General features: G+C 42.5%; 2 protein-coding genes across 2 annotated transcripts in view; one reads left to right on the top strand and one right to left on the bottom strand.

Moving 5' to 3' along the window:
* The window catches only part of SKAP1 (src kinase associated phosphoprotein 1), an 827,172-nt gene extending 821,318 nt beyond the window's left edge, over positions 1-5,854 (top strand). Inside the window, exon 12 of the mRNA XM_068262705.1 lies at positions 5,649-5,854. Coding sequence (XP_068118806.1) covers positions 5,649-5,750 — 102 coding nt within the window. The 3' untranslated portion in view covers positions 5,751-5,854. The remainder of the gene's footprint in view (positions 1-5,648) is intronic.
* Positions 5,855-13,011: 7,157 nt separating this feature from the next.
* The window catches only part of SNX11 (sorting nexin 11), a 65,893-nt gene continuing 59,758 nt past the window's right edge, over positions 13,012-19,146 (bottom strand). Inside the window, exon 6 of the mRNA XM_068264194.1 lies at positions 13,012-13,745. Coding sequence (XP_068120295.1) covers positions 13,562-13,745 — 184 coding nt within the window. The 3' untranslated portion in view covers positions 13,012-13,561. The remainder of the gene's footprint in view (positions 13,746-19,146) is intronic.

The raw sequence follows: 19,146 nt of genomic DNA on the forward strand, positions 1-19,146 counted from the left end.
TTTTCAAAGCGCTAGGGTAATAATTCTATGGGCCCGTTCTCATTTGGGCGATTTGCGCTAATCGCCACAAATCACTCAAAACTGCTAAACGCAAGCGCGTAGCCTGCACCATTTTCAGGCGATTTCCCGGTGATCGCGTTTTAGTGCTATAGAAGCACAAACCGCGATCGCTAAAAAATCGCCAGGTGTGAATGGTGCTTTTTTGGCGTTAGTCGCCAAAAAACGCCAGAGCAAAACGCCAGAGTTTTGCGATCAGCAAGTGTGAATGGGCCTTTAGACAACCTCTGATGCCGTCACAGAGCAGCTGTATTTGCACATGTGTGTAATCTAATGTCAGTACACTCTATTTAGTCATTAGCAGTCATCAGGCAATGTCTATGGGCAACTGACTGCACTCAGACCAAAGGAGGCTGAATAATTACACACACCCCACTTTGCAGTTATTTATTTGTAAAAAAATGTTTGGAATCATGTATGATTTTCGTTCCACTTCTCACGTGTACACCACTTTGTATTGGTCATTCTAATAAAATTGATTCATATTTGTGGCAGTAATATGACAAAATGTGGAAAACTTCAAGGGGGCGAATACTTTTGCAAACCACTGTATTTCATAACGCTCGTACGTTCGTTTGGTGGTGACATCATAAAGGGTGTTATGAAAGTGCGCGCATAATTCATTACACCGGTAATTAATTATGCATATAATCAATTGTGCACAGTGTGTAATTAAATTCCCTTTTGTTTCTAATGTAATTATTAAGTGTTTGTGTATATTCTGCTATTTTGCCATTGTTATTTTGCTTTGTTTGCAATGGAGCAGGAGCAGAGAGGCCAGCAACTGAGGCACAGCCTCCGCACCAACCCAAATTAATTAGGGCTCGTTTCCACTATAGTGAATCTGCATGCAGGCACCGCATGCGGATTTGCATAGGCAATACAAGTGGATGGGATTGTTTCCACTTGTGCGTCGTGCGGGTGCGTTTTGGTGTGCGGGGGAAATCTGCACGGCAGACCCGTCAGATTTCGCGTGCGGCTGGAATGCGGGCGAATCGCCCGCAATGCTTTTAATAGGGAAATCGCATGCGGCTTTGTCATGCGGTTTTCCCCGCGATTTCGCATATAATACTGCCATTATTCTAATGGTATGGAAAATTTACTCAGGCAGTGACATGGTTAAATTCACCTGCTCCTTAGCCATGCGAAATCGCGGGGAAAACCGCATGCAGAAACGCCTCTGCATGCAATTTCGTCCGCGGTGGAATCCAGGCAATTCCGCACTGCAACAGTGGAAACGAGCCCTCACACCATCACAATTCACACTTTCCATTCATAACACAAACATTTCACAGCACACACCACAAGTCGCACTACACAGCACAGGTTACATTACCCACAGGGATTTAATAAAAAACAAAACATGGGTGCTTGACATTGTACATATGAGGAACACAATTTAATAACTAATTTCAAAAACAAACAGAAAAAATTAAGGGACACATACAAACAAATTGCACTTACTTGCCCAGTCCCAAACTATTCTGGTGCTGATGAGCAAAGCATTTATAGGTCAAAAACAGCTGACAAATGTTAAAGGACAACTGTAGCAAGAATGATATGGAGGCTGCCATATTTAGTTCCTTTTAAACAATACCAGTTGCCTGGCTGTCCTGCTGATCTATTTGTCTGCAGTAGTGTTTGAATCACACCAGAAACAAGCATGCATCTAATCTTGTCAGATCTGACATTAATGTCAGAAATACCTGATCTGCTACAGGGCTGTTCAGGGTCTTTAGCTGAGGCCCCATTCACACTAGATCGTTTTGCTGTGATTTCGGCAAAACGCTGAAACGCTAGCGCTTTTTAAAAGCGCTATCGTAATGAAGCCTTATGGGCCCGTTCTTACTTGGGCTATTTGCGCTAATCACCCAAAAATGGGCAAAAACGTGAAACGCAAACGCGTCACCTGCACCATTTTCAGCCGATTTCCCGGCGATCGTGTGTCAGTGCTATACAAGAGCTAAACACGATCGAGGCAAAATCGCCGCACTGTTCAGTGATTTTTCCGCGTGAAATCGTGGAAAAATCACTCCTGCAAAACGCCAGAAAAAATCTCCGGCGTTTTGCGTTTAAGTGTGAATGGGGCCTAAAAGTATTAGAGGCAGAGGATCAGCAGGATAGCCAGGCAACTGGTTTTGATGCATTTTTGAAAATAATGCAACAAAACCTGCGTTTTGAAAAACGCAACGCGGAAAAAACGCATATGCATTATTTTAATGTGTTTTTTTAGCAGGTCATAGACTTTCATTAGCGGCAAAAAACGCAACGTTTTCCGCAATGCATACATTTCTGCCATGTGTGCTCCGAGCTTTAACTGGTTCCCCGCCGCCGTACAGTATATCTACGCTCCTTTGGACTTCACTTCCCCGCCCGGAGCGTAGATATACGCACCCCCCGCCGCTACCGCCGCTACCGCCGATGTCCGCTCTCCCGCTCGCACTCCCGCGATCGTGCACGCCGCTGCCCGCTCGCCCGGAGATCAATGAACGGGAAAATACATTCCCGTTCGTTGATCTCTGCCCCCGCAATGATCTGCTGCTTTCGCTAAGCAGCTCGATCATTGTAAAAAAAAAAAAAAAATACCAGCCTCTTTGTACTTCCTCCAAGCTTCCGGAAGGAAGCTTGGAGGTCGCATTAAACTGTTGCCATCTTGTGGCCAAATAGTAAACTACACCCTAAACTATTTTTCACACACACATACATTACTTATACAAAAAAAATTAACTCATTACCTCCCACACTCCCCATTTTTTTTTTTTTTGTAATTAAAAAAAAAATAAAAAATGTACAATTAAAAAAAATACATAAATAGTTACCTTAGGGACTGAACTTTTTAAATATTTATATCAGGAGGGTACAACACTGTTACTTTATAAACTATGGGCTTGTAATTAGGGATGGACGCAAAACTGAAAAAAATGCACCTTTATTTCCAAATAAAATATTGGCGCCAAACATTGTGATAGGGACATAATTTAAATGGTTTTATAACCGGGACAAAAGGGCAAATACATTTCATGGGTTTTAATTACAGTAGCATGCATTATTTAAAAACTATAATGGCCGAAAACTGAAAAATAATGTTTTTTTTCCCATATGTTTTCCTATTTTCCCATTAAAACAGATTTAGAATAAAATTATTCTTGGCATAATGTCCCACCTAAAGAAAGCCTAATTGGTGGCGAAAAAAACAAGATATAGTTAATTTCATTGCGATAAGTAATGATAAAGTTATAGGCGAATGAATGTAAGGAGCGCTGAAAGGAGAAAATTGCTCGGATGCTGAAGGGGTAAAACCCCTCAGTTGGGAAGTGGTTAAGGAGTACCAACTAATCAAAATGCTTGCATAATCGTCGTAGTGCGCTGTAAACGTGGAAAGTATATTTGCAGAGTGCGCTGTGCATTTATAAAGCGTACTGTGTATCCCCGACGCGCACTATGGAGTTATACCGCGTGATGTCACTACCAAACGTACATGCGTTATGAAATAGCACTGTTTAGTGAATCAACCCCATGTATATATAGAGATGTATAGTGCTGTGGAAGGTGTCAGCGCTATATAAATATTCAATAATAATAATCACGTTAAATGTGAGATGTGACTTCCACTCTTGCATTGCAATGCTAATGCTAAAGTTCCTGGTTCAGATCCCAGGCATGGAATTTTGTACTGTGGTCTGCGCTAGGCACTGTGATTTTATACCGCACCACAAAACAGGTTTGTAGATTGGTTTTAACACCAAAGTGACTTTGATAGGCTCTAGCAATGGGCAGTGAGATGTAAATTATTTTGAGTTGATGCTAATTTTATGTTTATTTTATTTATGTAAATTGATGCAGCTTGAAACTTGACCAGTGCATAACATATTTTACACCAACTTTGTTTGCATCTCCTTGACCATTAGACTGGGACTAGCGTTGGTGTTCAAATTTGACATAGTGAATTCAAACATCCGAATACTCCCAACAAATGCTGTTCAGCACCCCAACAAGCTGATAGGGTCAGGAGGAGTGCACTGTCTTATTTGTCTGCTTTCCACGTGACTCCGATATATCCTCCTACCAGTTCTGTGTCCCCAAGTTCCTGTGCCACGGACGTCTAAAAGACATTTAGAACAAAGTTTTGGCTCAGTGCCAAACTTTTACTTTATGTGAAATATGTAAATAATTCTAAGATGATGCAGAATCATGCATATGTTACAGCAAATCTATGCAGCTTCAAAATGGACCAATCACATGCTTTCACTGCAAGATTTGATTAGTCTATTTTTCCATTTTACAATAGATTTTCAAAATTAGCATAATTCTGTAATATAATTAGCATCATTCTTAATCATTTCAAATGTATTAGCATCACAGTAACAATCCCTACTGACTAATGTGGACATAGGGCAAGACATTTAATAAACACAATTCAAACATAGAGGGCACTGGCATGTATAGCTGGTAATATGTAGGTGGTCATTAACACTACAATCCCACGGCTGATTGTTTCTGATCACTATGGTAAGCATTTGGAGACAATCAGTCATGCCCACTAACGGCCAAAACCCTGCTAGCTAATTTCATTAGAATTGTACAACAGGAGAAAATGGCAGCACTTTCAAATACAGGCTGCACCCAAGTTGACTAGCTGCATAGATGTGCAGAGCCCAAAACACATACAGATTACACAACTTGCATTCACAACAGATGCAGCATATGGTGGACTTTTGCCTCCAAAACAGATTCTTCAGTACTAGACAAAGTAGAGGGTAAACAGTCACCCTGCAACGAAAAAACACAGTGACACCGGGAGCCCAAATGGTGCAGTATGTCACAAATGATAGAAGAAACAAAAAAATATGAACAGAGGGTACTCACAAAGATAGGTTTCAAAGGGGCAACCAACCACTGCAGGCAGGTAGAGATCAACACACCCGAATCCACTCGGGGGTCCAGGCTAGCCGGAGATGGTCGCACTTTTTGAGAAAAAGGCCCTAGGGGCCCGTAAACAGGATCCAAAGGTATCCCCTACCCTGAGCCGGGGCGGGATATACAATGCAGAACAGGATAAAAAGGCGTCCAGAGAATGATAAAATGAATTAAAAACAATAAAATAAATAAAGTTTGAGGTGGCTTACCTCAATGGAGACAAATTCATATAAAATATATATATGAATTTGTCTCCATTGAGGGGGACTGCACACCTCTGTTGGTTTTATCGCAGTTGCAGCCCGATTAGGAGTGCTGCCAATTTTTTGTTGTTAATTCGATCTGAATAATACACCTTATCTGGTTTTTGGATCAATCGTATCAATCTTATTGTATTGGTTAGCGGGTTATTGGCCGTTAGTTGGCACAATGGATTGTTTCAGAGCAATTACCGTGGTGTTGGGAAAATATCGATCGACCACAGGATTGTATCGTTAAGGGCCACCGGGTTAGCATCCAGAGTGCAGTCCCAATTTGATGTAAAAATTACATTTACTTTGAAGTCCTGACTTTTTTTGGATAAGATAAAATTTCACATATTTCTATACAAGATACATGATTCAATGTTATAAATAAGCTTGTAGTTGCTCACTAATCTGCTTGTTTCATTACAGGAATACAATGCTTACGGCTGGTGGGTTGGCGAGATGGATGGCGAGGTCGGTATTGTTCCCAGGGATTATCTGCAACTAGCATATGAAATGGCAGGATTCTGAATATACATATCTTCAAAAAGACAATGGTTGTTTAATCTTACATCATGGCATCAGTCATCCATGAGGTGAAACATCTGTAAAATAAACATTGTTTTGTATGAGTATCTGTGAGCGGTGTCAATAATTTTTGGGAACATCTTGGTAGATCTACTGGTGACCACTAGATGGCAAACTATGTATGTCTCAAAACCTTTGTTATAGCAGCAATCTGTGTCAATGGCAAATGTCTGAAGATACAGAGCTACATCCACTTCACAGCTGTCACTCAGGGAGGAATACACACTATTTTGGTTAATAAGTTACCTTTTTGTAAAAACACTCAAAAAATGTAATTGAATGTAAATGTAAGTAAAGCAGCTCAGATAACAAAAAAAGATGACAGCAACATCTGCTGCTTAGGGTGCAGTTAACTGTACTGACTATTGCCTAGACAACAAGCAGTGGATCTGAGATTATTATCCGATAGGCATTGCATTGGGTACCAGAGGGAAGACTACAATATGTGAGTATGGGTTAGAAGATGAGGTAGGAGCAGTTTAGCTGTAGACTTACTTGACACACATGGTGTTACAACCGCTCCAATTCGGCTGCATTTTTCCTTGCTCCGAATTGCACTGGCGGGCGACACACAGGAGACTGAACTGCTGGGCAAGGGAGCAGTCCAGCATCTGTCTGAAAGGGGCCTTACAGGGTTGAGGTTAAATATCAGGAATTGGTTAATGTTCAAGCAAACCTTGACTGGTAAGCAAACTTTATTATTGCTCTTGGTTTGATACATACCTAGAGGCACAGCTCTGGATACCAAAGAGCCTTTCCAGTCCTTGCTCCGTCTCATAATTTGTGGCGTGCTACGTTAAAGTTATTTGTCCTGCTAGGTCTGCAGAACGCCTTCGGTAGCTTTCGGAACTACCGTATTTTCCGGACCATAAGACGCACTATTCTCCCCCCAAAGTGGGAGAAACCATATTCTTCTTTCAGATGGTGGGCAATCATGTGGGGGAGCGGTCAATCATGGCCGAAGCAGCGGGCAGACGGCTGTGTGTGCATTCCACTAAGTCTCCTCCGCCAGAGGGCTGACGTGCTCTTCCTGAAATGTGCTGAGATCAGGGAGTGCAGTGGTCCCACCCTCAAGACCATCGGCCCCCACTGGGAGAGACAGTGAGCGATCCCTCTGGTGCGTTGGACGGCATAGGTCTGCATGTCTGACCATGACTGACAGCTACTCAAAATGGGCAAATTTCAGGAAGAGGAGCCAGCCCTCTGGCGGAGGAGACTTAGTGGAACACACACACACACAGCCGACGCTGTACCTGGAAGAAGAGTGACGGCAGGGTTCAGCATGTCTGGCCGCTGCAGCGGCCATGATTGACAGCGCCCCCACATTATTGGCTGGCATCTAAAAGGAAGAATATGGAAGCGGAGGCCACGTGGAGATTACCATTAAAGTGAGTGACCCCCTAGCACATTAGTGTGGTGGGTGGCGACCTGATTGGCCGGCAAGCATCTGAAGGGGGCCATGGGAGATGCAGGCCCCAGGACAGGACATCCACAAGACACACAGAGGGGGACAAAGGACGAACATAGAAAGGACAATTGTTGTCTTGACCTTAAATATTACCACAAAGAACAATGAGATTTCAATCAGATTAACACTATGATCCAATCAAACTGAATGCAGTACAAAATGACATTTTCTGACAGGTTAAAAGGTAGCCATACATCAGGCGACTTGGTCGGCCGATTGACCATCCAATTCGATAATTATAATTGAATGAAAATCGGTGCCACCAAGTGCATTCCCGACCGACAATGCGACCAGTTTTGGAACAAAAATTGGTTGCATTCTCTATCACGCATGCTGCAAGATGTTGCTCGATCGGGTGCACGGCAGCAATAGCGTGCAATTTCCTGACATCAGCGAACGCGACTAAACCCCCAACGCTCTCCCCCTTAAAGTAAATGGTACCCCGTGTAAAGTGTATACATTACCTGTCCGCGGCCTCTGCTTGTACCTCCGCTGCTCCGGGCACATTCCCCTCTCCATACACTCACTCCCCACGTGGTTCCTAGTAAGGGCGCGCGTGACATCACACATGAACGCCCTTACTAGGAAAACACATGGGGTGCGCATATGCAGTGGAGGAATCCCGGAAGCCAGCGGGGGACAAGCGAAGGCCGCAGAGAGGTAATGTATACACTTTACACTGGGCACATGGGACATTTACATTAGGGGGGTACAGCGGCGAGGCAGATGTATGCGGCGCACAAGGCCGGTTCCGGAGAGATTTCATGCTGAAATTGATCAGGAATCAGCCTGTGGTGTATGGGCAGCTGACAGATCTCGCTCTTATCAGATTTGATTAGAAAGAGCTTTGTCTCTTGGTCGAATCTGCACATTCATCACTAGATGTATAGTTACCTTAACTGTATTTTTGATTGATCAAATGTTATTGAGCCATTTTTGGAGGAGAAGAACAGATTATGTAGATTCAGGCAGGGCTGTGCAGTCAGAGCAATTTTGGGTACCTGGAGTTGGCGTCTGTTTCAAACTGAGGAGTCAAATGTAAAAATTACACTAGAGTCGGATTTGGAGCAATTTTGGTTACTTGCAGTCGGTGGTTTCATAAACTGAGGAGTCGGGTGATTTTTGTACCGAATGCACAGCCCTGGATTCAGGCCCCCTTTACACTTGCATTGCAAACCTGCGTTGCATTACCCTTTTTTAATGCAGGGTGCCACAAAATCAATGCAAGTGTATGGGACCTTTCAAACTTAACACGTTGCAGTGTGGTGCACCGAAAGCTTCAAATCCAAAGTAAGGGCTGCAGCGTGTTACCACAGGCACCACGCTTAACGCACGGAGCCTGCCTTAAAGGAGTTATCAGCCAAATTAGGTAAAATGAGCTTTACTCATCTGGGGCTCTCTCCAGCCCCTTGCAGCAGACTGTCCCACGCTGACCGCTCTGCTCCCCGCCGCTGTCCCGGTCTCGTTCTTCAGGCAAACCACAGGGTCGGCCTTACTGCGGCCGCGCAAAGTTCTGCCTGCGCAGTTCGGCGCTTCGCACAGCCGCAGTAAGGCCGACCCCGTGGTCAGCCTGAAGAATGAGAACTGAGACCGTGACAGCGGCGGGGAGCAGAGCGGTCGGCGTGAGAGAGTCGGCTGCAAGGGGCTGGAGAGAGCCCCAGGTGAGTAAAGCTCATTTTACCTAATTTGGCTGATAACTCCTTTAAAGAAACACTGAAGCGGAAAAAAATATGATAATGAATTGGTTGTGTACTATGAATAATTAATAGAAGATTAGCAGCAAACAAAATATTCTCATTTTTATTTTCAGGTATATAGTGTTTTTTTTTTCTAACATTGCATCATTCTATAATATGTGCAGATTACACAACACTCAGCATTGAAAATTATTCTTTCAGAGCAGTCTGTGAACTAATGACCTCTCCTCTGGCAGAGAAAAATAAGTGTTCTCTAACTGTTGAGATAATAAAAGTCAGAAGCCCTCTCCACAACTTTAAAAGTCATGGAGCTTAATGGCTTTTTTTGCATAGAGATAACTGGATTTTCTTAACTCTTCCTGTACTGGAAACAATTAGACTGATGTATCTGATCTTAATGTTTTATTTCTTAGCTATACTACACATACAAATCACATCATAATTTTTTTCGCTTCAGTGTCTCTTTAAGTATTTAATATTACAATTAGAAGATTGAGACTCTTCTGCATCTGTAATTTGCAACAGTGTTGTTTCCCTTGTGAAGACAGAAGCAAAGAAAGCATTTTAATAACTCTGCCTTACCCTGGTCATCCACCATTGAGTTCCCACCCTCATCCTTTAGGAGTCCAATACAGTCAACTTTTTTTTTTTTTTTTTTTTTTTTAATTAGAGTGGATGTACTTGTAAAACTTCTTTGGGTTACATTTGATATCCCTAGCGATTTGATTTTCAGCTTCAATCTTTATTGCACTCCTTATAATTGCTTAATGCAGACTCTGTCCCCTCCCGCGGTCAGCCTGAAGAACGAGAACGAAGACCAGGACAAGGAGCAGCGTGGTCGGCGTGGGACAGTCAGCTGCAAGGGGCTGGAGAAAGCCCCAGGTGAGTAAAGCTCATTTTACCTAATTTGGCTGATAACTCCTTTAACCTCCCTGGCGGTAAGCCCGTGCTGAGCACGGGCTATGCCGCCGGGAGGCACCGCTCAGGCCCCGCTGGGCCGATTTGCATAATTTTTTTTTTGCTGCACGCAGCTAGCACTTTGCTAGCTGCGTGCAGTGCCCGATCGCCGCCGCTACCCGGTATTTTGTTTACTGGCGGATTTTGCCAAACCGCCAGGAGGGTTAATGAAAGTCTGAGCAACACAATTAGTGTAAACAACAGAGTGAGGTGCGTCGCAGCATCCATGCACGGACCAATGGAAATCACAGTGATGTACTTCCTGCACAGCAGGTGGTGCTATGCATGTCAACGCACTCTGCCCCAGGGTGATCCGATTAACTTTTTTTTGCATTGTGGCAGGAGCGCTGCACCACAAAAAAAGAAAATGTAAAAGCAGACGCCACACTGTGCAGATGCACTGAAGGGCTGCTCCTACACTGCATTTTCAACCTATTCAATTAGCCCTTGTCGAATAGGTTCAGAGGGTCCCATCACTGGAAAGGCAAGCTCAGGGAGGCTTCCCTCAACTAGAGATAAGAGGTAAGCATCTAACTTTTTCCTCCAAATTTGCTATCAAGTACATTTTAACCACTGTTGCAATGCACAACAGGATAAAAAGCCACCCAAAGAATGATAAAATGAATACAAAAAAACAATAAAATAAAGTTAGAGGTGGCTTACCGTTTCAGAGGATGAACTTTAATAGCACTGGCAAGGCATTTCATGGGTCCCTGCCCACTTCCACAGGCCAACTAAAGTGCCTCACTGTGTAAAGAACCAAAGTTTTGAGCGCCTTTTCTCTTTTTTTCAAAAGGCGCTCGAAACTTTGGCTCTTTACACAGTGAGGCACTTAATTTGGCCTGAGGAAGTGGGCAGGGACCCACAAAAAGCGTTGCCAGTGCTATTGAAGTTAATTTTATATGAATTTGTCTCCATTGAGGTAAGCCACCTCAAACTTTTATTGTTTTTAATTCATTCTCTGGGCGCCTTTTTATCCTGTTTTGCATTGTATACACCGCCCCGGCTCAGGGTAGAGGATATCCTTGGATCCTGTTAACGAGCCCCTAGGGACTTTTTCTCAAAAAGTGCGACCATCTCCGGCTAGCCTGGACCTCCGAGTGGATTCGGGTTTGTTAATCTCCACCTGCCTGCAGTGGTTGGTTGCCCCTTTGTAACCTCATATGTTCATATTTTTTTTTGTTCTATCATTTGTGACATACTGCACCATTTGGGCTCCTGGTGTCTGTTTTTTTCGTTCCAGGGTGACTGTTCACCCTCTACTTCGTCTATTTCATGCAATGGGCTGATGGTTCAAACGCCTGTGTGCACAGTCCCATTGAAATAGTTGGGCTTTCACAAACGCCCTATTTGCACTTACAGACTCTGTAACAAAATGTTCAGCCGGATTTCTTTTATCCTATAAGTTCCTATACCTGTTCTTATTTGGTTTGGCTTACTGCAGCCTTCTCTATTTGCACTGTCCCTGTAATATAGCTAATCTGCTTTCCTTTGTCAAGCCTTGTCAGCCCAGAGAGGAATGTGCTGTGATAGGGAGAAGTTATGCACACCTCCCCCACGCCCCTTGCAGGCTCTGTGTATGAGTCACAGCCAGTGTCTCTGCTCACAGCCAGCCTGTCACCTTGTGAACAGCTGTGAGTGCAGAAAGATCAGTTCAAAGCCTAGACAAGCAACCAAGGCAACAAGTGGGAAAAATATTACAGCAGTGAAGTCACATTTGAGAGGAGCCTCTGCAAACAAGCACCTGCTCTGATGATGTATTTCCTGTTTGGCGGCCATCTTCATTGTTTACAAAAACAATGAATAAAAACTGATTTTATCACCAAGAAAGCAGCAGGAGCAGCGAAAATGTCACAGAGGGGGCTAGGAGAAGACTACAAACAGGCTGGTACTTTTATTTATGTAAGATTTTTACAGTACATATTCTCTTTAAGGTGTACAAATAGGACATTTATAACCAGGTATTACTGCTCTTTTTTTTTTTAACCCATTTATAAAAGACACATAGGATGGTTTGAAAACCGTTAACTACTTCCTTACACATCAAGCAGGGCCAGGGAGACCTAGTGAGCCATAGCTACAAGCTCAGCAGCTCAGGGGGGATTGTAAGCAGTCACCAAACTATTACATACCGAGCAGAGATGAACTAGAGAGGAATTGACAAGGGGACTCTTCCGAGCTGCAGTTCTGGCCACAAAGGGCTCATCTCAGCAGCAGAGAGTAGGTGGTATGGGTCAGCTGCATTATTCACTGGTGAAGACTGGCTGGTGTCCCCTTCCAACTGTGCTCAGACTACCTCATGTGGGTAATGATAGCACACAGAGAGGTTTAACCAAGCATTCACACAGCTTTCCAATCCCAGGAACTGTATAGCAGGGAAAATACATTTGATCCTCTACTAAATTTTTAAGTGTGCCCATTTACAATTTAGGCTTTTAAAGGACAACTGAAGCGGAAGTGATATAGAGGCTGCCATAAACAATACCAGTTGCCTGGCAGTCCTGCTGATCCTTTTCCTCCGATACGTTTAGCCATAGACCCTGAACAAGCAGGCAGATCAGGTGTTCCTGGCATTGTCAGATCTGACTGGATAAGCTGCATGCTTGTTGCTGGTGTTATTCAGACACTACTGCAACCAAAAAGATCAGCAGGGCTGCCAGGAAACTGGAATTGTTTAAAAGGAATTAAACATGGCAGCCACCATATTCTTCTCACTTCAGTTGTCCTGCAATGAAGACATTTTTTGGAAGACTGCATTGTATACAACCCTAACATTTACAAAGTATGACTGGCTTTCAAAATGGGAGTTTATTAGGTCCCATTTAAAACACCTCCCACATCATTACATTTGGAGTATGGCTGGATGGGTTCAGGAATGCCAAGCAGCAGGATTGGGATGGTGTTCAGATGCTCACTAGGCAGGCTTTAACAAATGACTGGGTTGTAATAGGATGTATTATTTAGCCAATTTGTTGTGTACCATTATGAATACAGTACATTGTAACTTACAAAGGATAGCAGTGCAAACATTGTAACAATTGCAATGACTCCTGAATTTCACAGCACAAAAAAAAAACAAGTGTTTTATACAAACTATTTTTATTTTAACAAACTGCGTAAACTAAATGTAAACAGAAGCCAACAGTATTCCTATCAAGCATGAAACAACCAAAAAGCAGCCCTATAACTGGAGAAATCAAGGTATGTACATGGATGAATTGCAGGAAATATAATAGAACTATTGGGGGTTTATGGGAATGCTGGTCAAAGTAAACAATATAATACAGTCGGTGCCACAGTGTGCGTATCCAGGAGGATTCCATCCAAGCTGTGCCAGCCCCATACAAATCAACATCATTAATCTTGATCCAAGTCTTAGACAGGTGAGGTAAAAACTGACAAGTGGAAATCATAACCTGAACAGAATGCCAAGCAGTTTATTCATGTTCACGTATCTGACAGTTCGGTTATACATCCATAGTATGGGTCCAGTGTTGTCACGTCACAGTCCAGACAAGGTGACACTAGAAGGTGCTGTCAGTGTAAAGTGCGCAGGGTTTCTGACTAAGGCATGGTTCCCCTTAACCATTGTAACTAGTCTGCCAAGAAAAGGTTTCTTCTTCAAGTAGCCACTACCTAGGGAGTGTTTCCTCCTGGGTCCAGCCTCTATTAGAGATAGCATAATCCAGGATAGCATCAGTAGCAGTGTATGAGCGGCGCCCCTGCGCACAGGCCTCAATCTCTTCTACAGGCAGCTGACTCTGCAGGAAGAGGTGCAGCTGACTATCCGACAACAGCACCATGTTCTGTACAGCCCTGCAAACACAACACAGCTATCAGATATGCACCGTAACAATCTACATAAATATCTGGTGTGCACAGCTTTATTACTGCAACACTGGAAGCTTTATTCAAATAAGCGTTTATACAGACAGTATTTTAAATCTGCTCCACCTCTGAAGGAGGGTCAGTGCTGGAGTCAGGCGACTCGGTTCCACAGATAGTTGAATTTGAAGAAGATGGGTTCTGCACAATGGCCAATGTGAAATGTAAGCCTTTATTAATTCAGGTGAAAACCATTGCATCAAGTTGACATGTTTTGGACACACATCTGGTCCTTAACTTGATGCAATGTTTTCACCTGAATTAATATAGGCTTACATTGGTCATTGTGCAGAACCCATCTTCAAATTCAACAGTATTTCACTATTAATGCAAACACAGGCAACATTCAAATACATTTTAATGAGTATTAGCTGCCAGTGACACCTGGATGAGACACGTCACAAGTAATCACATTCTGCCTGTATAGGGATGGTAAGGATGGTCAGCAAGGTGCAAATAGTTTCAATTTGCAATCAGATTTCATGTAACTTGTATGCAGCTTGAAATTGGAACAATCAAAATAACTGTCCATGTTCTTTTTTATTTGTCCCAATTAAAAGCGGAATATAATTTTCATGAAATTTGAGTGCAAGTTGAAAGGATTTGCATCTTACTGACTATCTTTGAAATAAAGCAATCCGATGCAGCCACCGCAGTCCATTTTCAAGCTGTATAACCTTGCATAAAACTAGCATAAAAGCAATGCAGAATTTTTTTGCATCTCATTGCCCATCCCTACTGAACAGGTGCCACCCCTGATCTGTGTACATCATCTGTGTGTTTCAGACAGTCTGGTTGAAATTGAAACTCCATCTAATGGTGCCCATACATGGTACAGTTTTTTAGATTTTTGTTCGATTATTCCGTTAGATCGAATATAAAGATTTTTCCAGCATGTCCGATCAGATTTTTATAGAAACAAAAAAAAAAATGGGATAATAGTTCGATTTTCTAGTTCGAAAAAAAAGAGAATTATTTATGACTTTCATTCGATTCGATCGTTTTGGTCGAATAAAAGGGAGAATCGAACATTTTTTATTGTACCATGTATGGGCATCAAAGGTTTTATTTTTGTTGAGGAGAAAGTTAAGAAAAAAGTGTGCAGTGCAGGCCACTCACCCATCTCTGTGCCCAACACCCTTAATCAGAACAAATTCCCCCATCCTGCAGCCCAATGCCCGTTTAAGAACTCACCAGCCTTTGCCACACCCAGCAACATGGATGGAGGTGGAACATTTATCAGCTCAATTCCAGGGGTATTGCATTATGTAACAATGCCCCACTGCTACCCATGCCAATGAGGGTGAGATGAGGGGGGGGGGGGGGGTATGGGGAGTAAGGCACAGGGTTGCTGTATCTGAAGAAAGAATGCATATCCATGACAACAGATAGAAGGGATGGCATAAGCATAGACAAAACTCTGGGCCCAATTCACTAAGCCTCTTGAGTGACAATTTATGAAATAATTTAACAGCACTGTCGGCAAAATGACAGACAATTCTTTAAATACCCAAAATGTAAATTAAACATTTCATAAATTACAGAATTCATAAAAAAAAACAATGGAGTCAATTCTCAAATGGTATGTAGAATTTTGATCAATTGGCCAATGTTACCACTTCTATGTAGTATGAGAGCTTACCTACACAATCTGTTCATAGTATTCAGTATCTGTTGGCCCTCATACTACATGGAGGTGGTAACATTGGCCAGAGCTTAGCTAATCAAAATTGGATGTGTGCGTACCCTAAAGGTGGGTACACACGTCAGATAAAAGTCTTTGGAAAATGTAAGATCACAGAACAATTTTACCCCCTCCATGTAGTATAAGAGCCATACTCTACACAGTCTATTCTATGGAGCTGAACTCCCCATTAGATAAAAATCTTTGCAAGATGCTGCACACAAAGACCGCTGTACACATGCATTAGATCAGTATCTGCAAAAGATCAATCCCTGCAAAAGATCCATTCCTGCAAAATGCATTCATAGGGCTGGTGCACACCGAGCGGCTTTTTGGGCGTTTTCAGATCCGCTTGCGGCTGCGGATCTGCTTGGTCAATGTATCTCAATGGGGTGGTGCACACCAGAGCGGCAGGCGTTTTGCAGAAACGAAAAATGCCTGGGTGAGGCATTTTTTGGATTTCGGATGCGTTTCTGCCTCAATGTCAAGTATAGGAAAAACGCAAACCGCTCTGACAAACGCCTGTTCAGAGCGGTTTTGCAGGCGTTTTTGTTACAGAAGCTGTTCAGTAACAGCTTTACTGTAACAATATATGAAATCTACTATACTGAAAACCGCAGCAGCAATCCGCAAAACGCTAGCAAAACGCCTCATAAAAATAAAAAAAAGCGTTTAAAAATCTGCTAGCATTTTGCGGATCTGCTAGCGGGTTTTGGTGTGCACCAGCCCATAGTCTGACATCTGCAGATCCTCATACAGGGCTGGTGCACACCAAAACCCGCTAGCAGATCCGCAAAATGCTAGCAGATTTTTAAACGCTTTTTTTTATTTTTATGAGGCGTTTTGCTAGCGTTTTGCGGATTGCTGCTGCGGTTTTCAGTATAGTAGATTTCATATATTGTTACAGTAAAGCTGTTACTGAACAGCTTCTGTAACAAAAACGCCTGCAAAACCGCTCTGAACAGGCGTTTGTCAGAGCGGTTTGCGTTTTTCCTATACTTAACATTGAGGCAGAAACGCATCCGAAATCCAAAAAATGCCTCACTCAGGCATTTTTCGTTTCTGCAAAACGCCTGCCGCTCTGGTGTGCACCACCCCATTGAGATACATTGACCAAGCAGATCCGCAGCCGCAAGCGGATCTGAAAACGCCCAAAAAGCCGCTCGGTGTGCACCAGCCCACACACCTTGTTTTATGGACATTCATCTGCAGATCAGACAATTATCTGCCGATGTGAAGATCCAACCTGGTGGATCTGATCTACAGATAATTGTCCGTTAAACAAGGGATGTATGAGATCTGCAGATATCAGACTATGAATGCATTTTGCAGGAACGGATCTTTTGCAGGAACAGATCTTTTGCAGATACGGATTTTTTGAATGTGTACAGCATCTGTGTGTGCAGCATCCTGCAAAGATTTCTGTCTGATGTGGTGTTCAGCTCCATAGAATAGACTGTGTAGGTATGGCTCTCATACTACATGGAAGGGGGTAAAATTGGTCTGTGATCTTTCATTTTCCAAAGACTTATCTGACGTGTGTACCCACCTTAAAGAGAAACTCCGACCAAGAATTGAACTTTATCCCAATCAGTAGCTGATACCCACTTTTACATGAAAAATATAATGATTTTCACAAACAGACCATCAGGGGGCGCTGTATGACTGATTTTGTGCTGAAACCCCTCCCACAAGAGGCTCTGGTACCGTACGGTACTCTGGGCAAACTGCCACAATGTAACAATGACACACACAGGAAATGGCTGTTTATAGCTGTCTGTTAAAGCCAGAACAGCTACATAATCTGCCCACAGTAACAATGTCACCATGTAATACATGTCAGAATGTGAATCTGGGAGAGGAAAGATTTTACAATGAGCAAACTCTGACTAAATCATGTATACATAATTATTGTAAAAATTAAGCACCTTTTTATATTAAATTATTTTCACTGGAGTTCCTCTTTAAGCCTGCTCTTATTTACCTCCCCTGTGAAGAGGAAGAAGTGTTATGTGGAAATGGAGCCTTTTGAGCTTGTTTAAGGGCTCATTTCCACTATCGCGAATTCGCATGCGTTTTTCGCATGCAAATTCGCATAGCAATACAAGTGAATGGGACTGTTTCCACTTGTTAGGATTCCTTTGCGTTTTTCTGTGCAGAAAAAATTAGCATGGCAGAGCCATCAGAATTCCCATACCGCATACCGCTATGCAAATCGCATACAATGTATTTAATAGGAAATTCGCATGCGGTTTGGGCATGCGAATTTTCATGCGAATTTGAAACAAATAGAAACAATGGAAAAGCACACCAGCACTGCCATGGTTAAATTCGCATACATCGTCATGCGTGCGAATTCGCATGAAAATTCGCATGGACCGCATGCGAATTTTTACCGCGGCGATTCGCACCGAACAAGTGGAAATGCAGCCTTATATATATGCTACAGAAAAAGGTGTTATTTCTACACTATATTTTGTGTAGGTGCCCTGTGGATACCAAAGTAAGCCTGAAGTTTTACCAACGTGCCATAACACTGACAACTTGCTTTGTGAATGCACACAATATAACAATTTAGTACACATACGGTAGTTAAATTAAGAAAAAAACGGCTAAACAAAGACATTATTGTAACCTTAGTGAATTGAGCTCTATGCCTTGGATTGGCGCTTCATTTGCAGTCTGGATACAACATACAGCATCTTATAAGCGTGTGTAAATGGCCACCGCCATAACAAGCAGTGCGTGAAAGAAGGTACGGTGTTTGCAATGGGAGAAGGAAATGAGACTACAAACTCAAACCTTTCATAACATACTGTACATTTATTTCAACCCCATTTTAAATTAAAAGGAAGAGTTTGTTCAATGTTTTAAATGTAGTGGATACCTATTAAATAGGTAACACATTTTGCTTTTGTTTTAAAGTGAACCAGAGATTAAACACCTTCATGTATTTTACCATATATATCAGTGGGAACATTAGAGAAAACACCTACCCTGGTCAGCCTGCTTTTTTTTTTATCAGGCCTAATAAAATCCCTGACTGAGCATTCAGTCTGGCTTTGCTCAGGAATCATTATAGCCGAGTTTTTCTTCTATGATGTCTTTTCAAGCCCAAGCCTGTCCCTTTCTGGCTCTGCTATAATGACTTAGCTATAATGATTCCTGAGCAAAGCCAGACTGAATGCTCAATCAGGGATTTTATCAGGGATGATGAGAAGCAGGCTGAACAGTGAAGAATGAAACAGAGTAGGGTAGGTGTTTTCTCTAATGTTCCCACTGATATATATGGTAAAAAATACACGAGGGTGCTTAGTTTCTGGTTCACTTTAACCACTTGAGGACCATGGGCTTTACCCCCCTTAAGGACCAGGCACTTTTTTTCCATTCAGACCACTGCAGCTTTCACGGTTTATTGCTCGCTCATACAACCTACCACCTAAATGAATTTTGGCTCCTTTTCTTGTCACTAATAAAGCTTTCGTTTAGTGCTATTTGATTGCTGCTGCGATTTTTACTTTTTATTATATTCATCAAAAAAAGACATGAATTTTGGCAAAAAAAAAATGATTTTTTTTAACTTTCTGTGCTGACATTTTTCAAATAAAGTAAAATTTCTGTATACATGCAGCGCGAAAAATGTGGACA

The sequence above is a fragment of the Hyperolius riggenbachi genome, chromosome 12 (genome assembly GCF_040937935.1).
Source record: "Hyperolius riggenbachi isolate aHypRig1 chromosome 12, aHypRig1.pri, whole genome shotgun sequence".
Classification (NCBI taxonomy): domain Eukaryota; kingdom Metazoa; phylum Chordata; class Amphibia; order Anura; family Hyperoliidae; genus Hyperolius; species Hyperolius riggenbachi.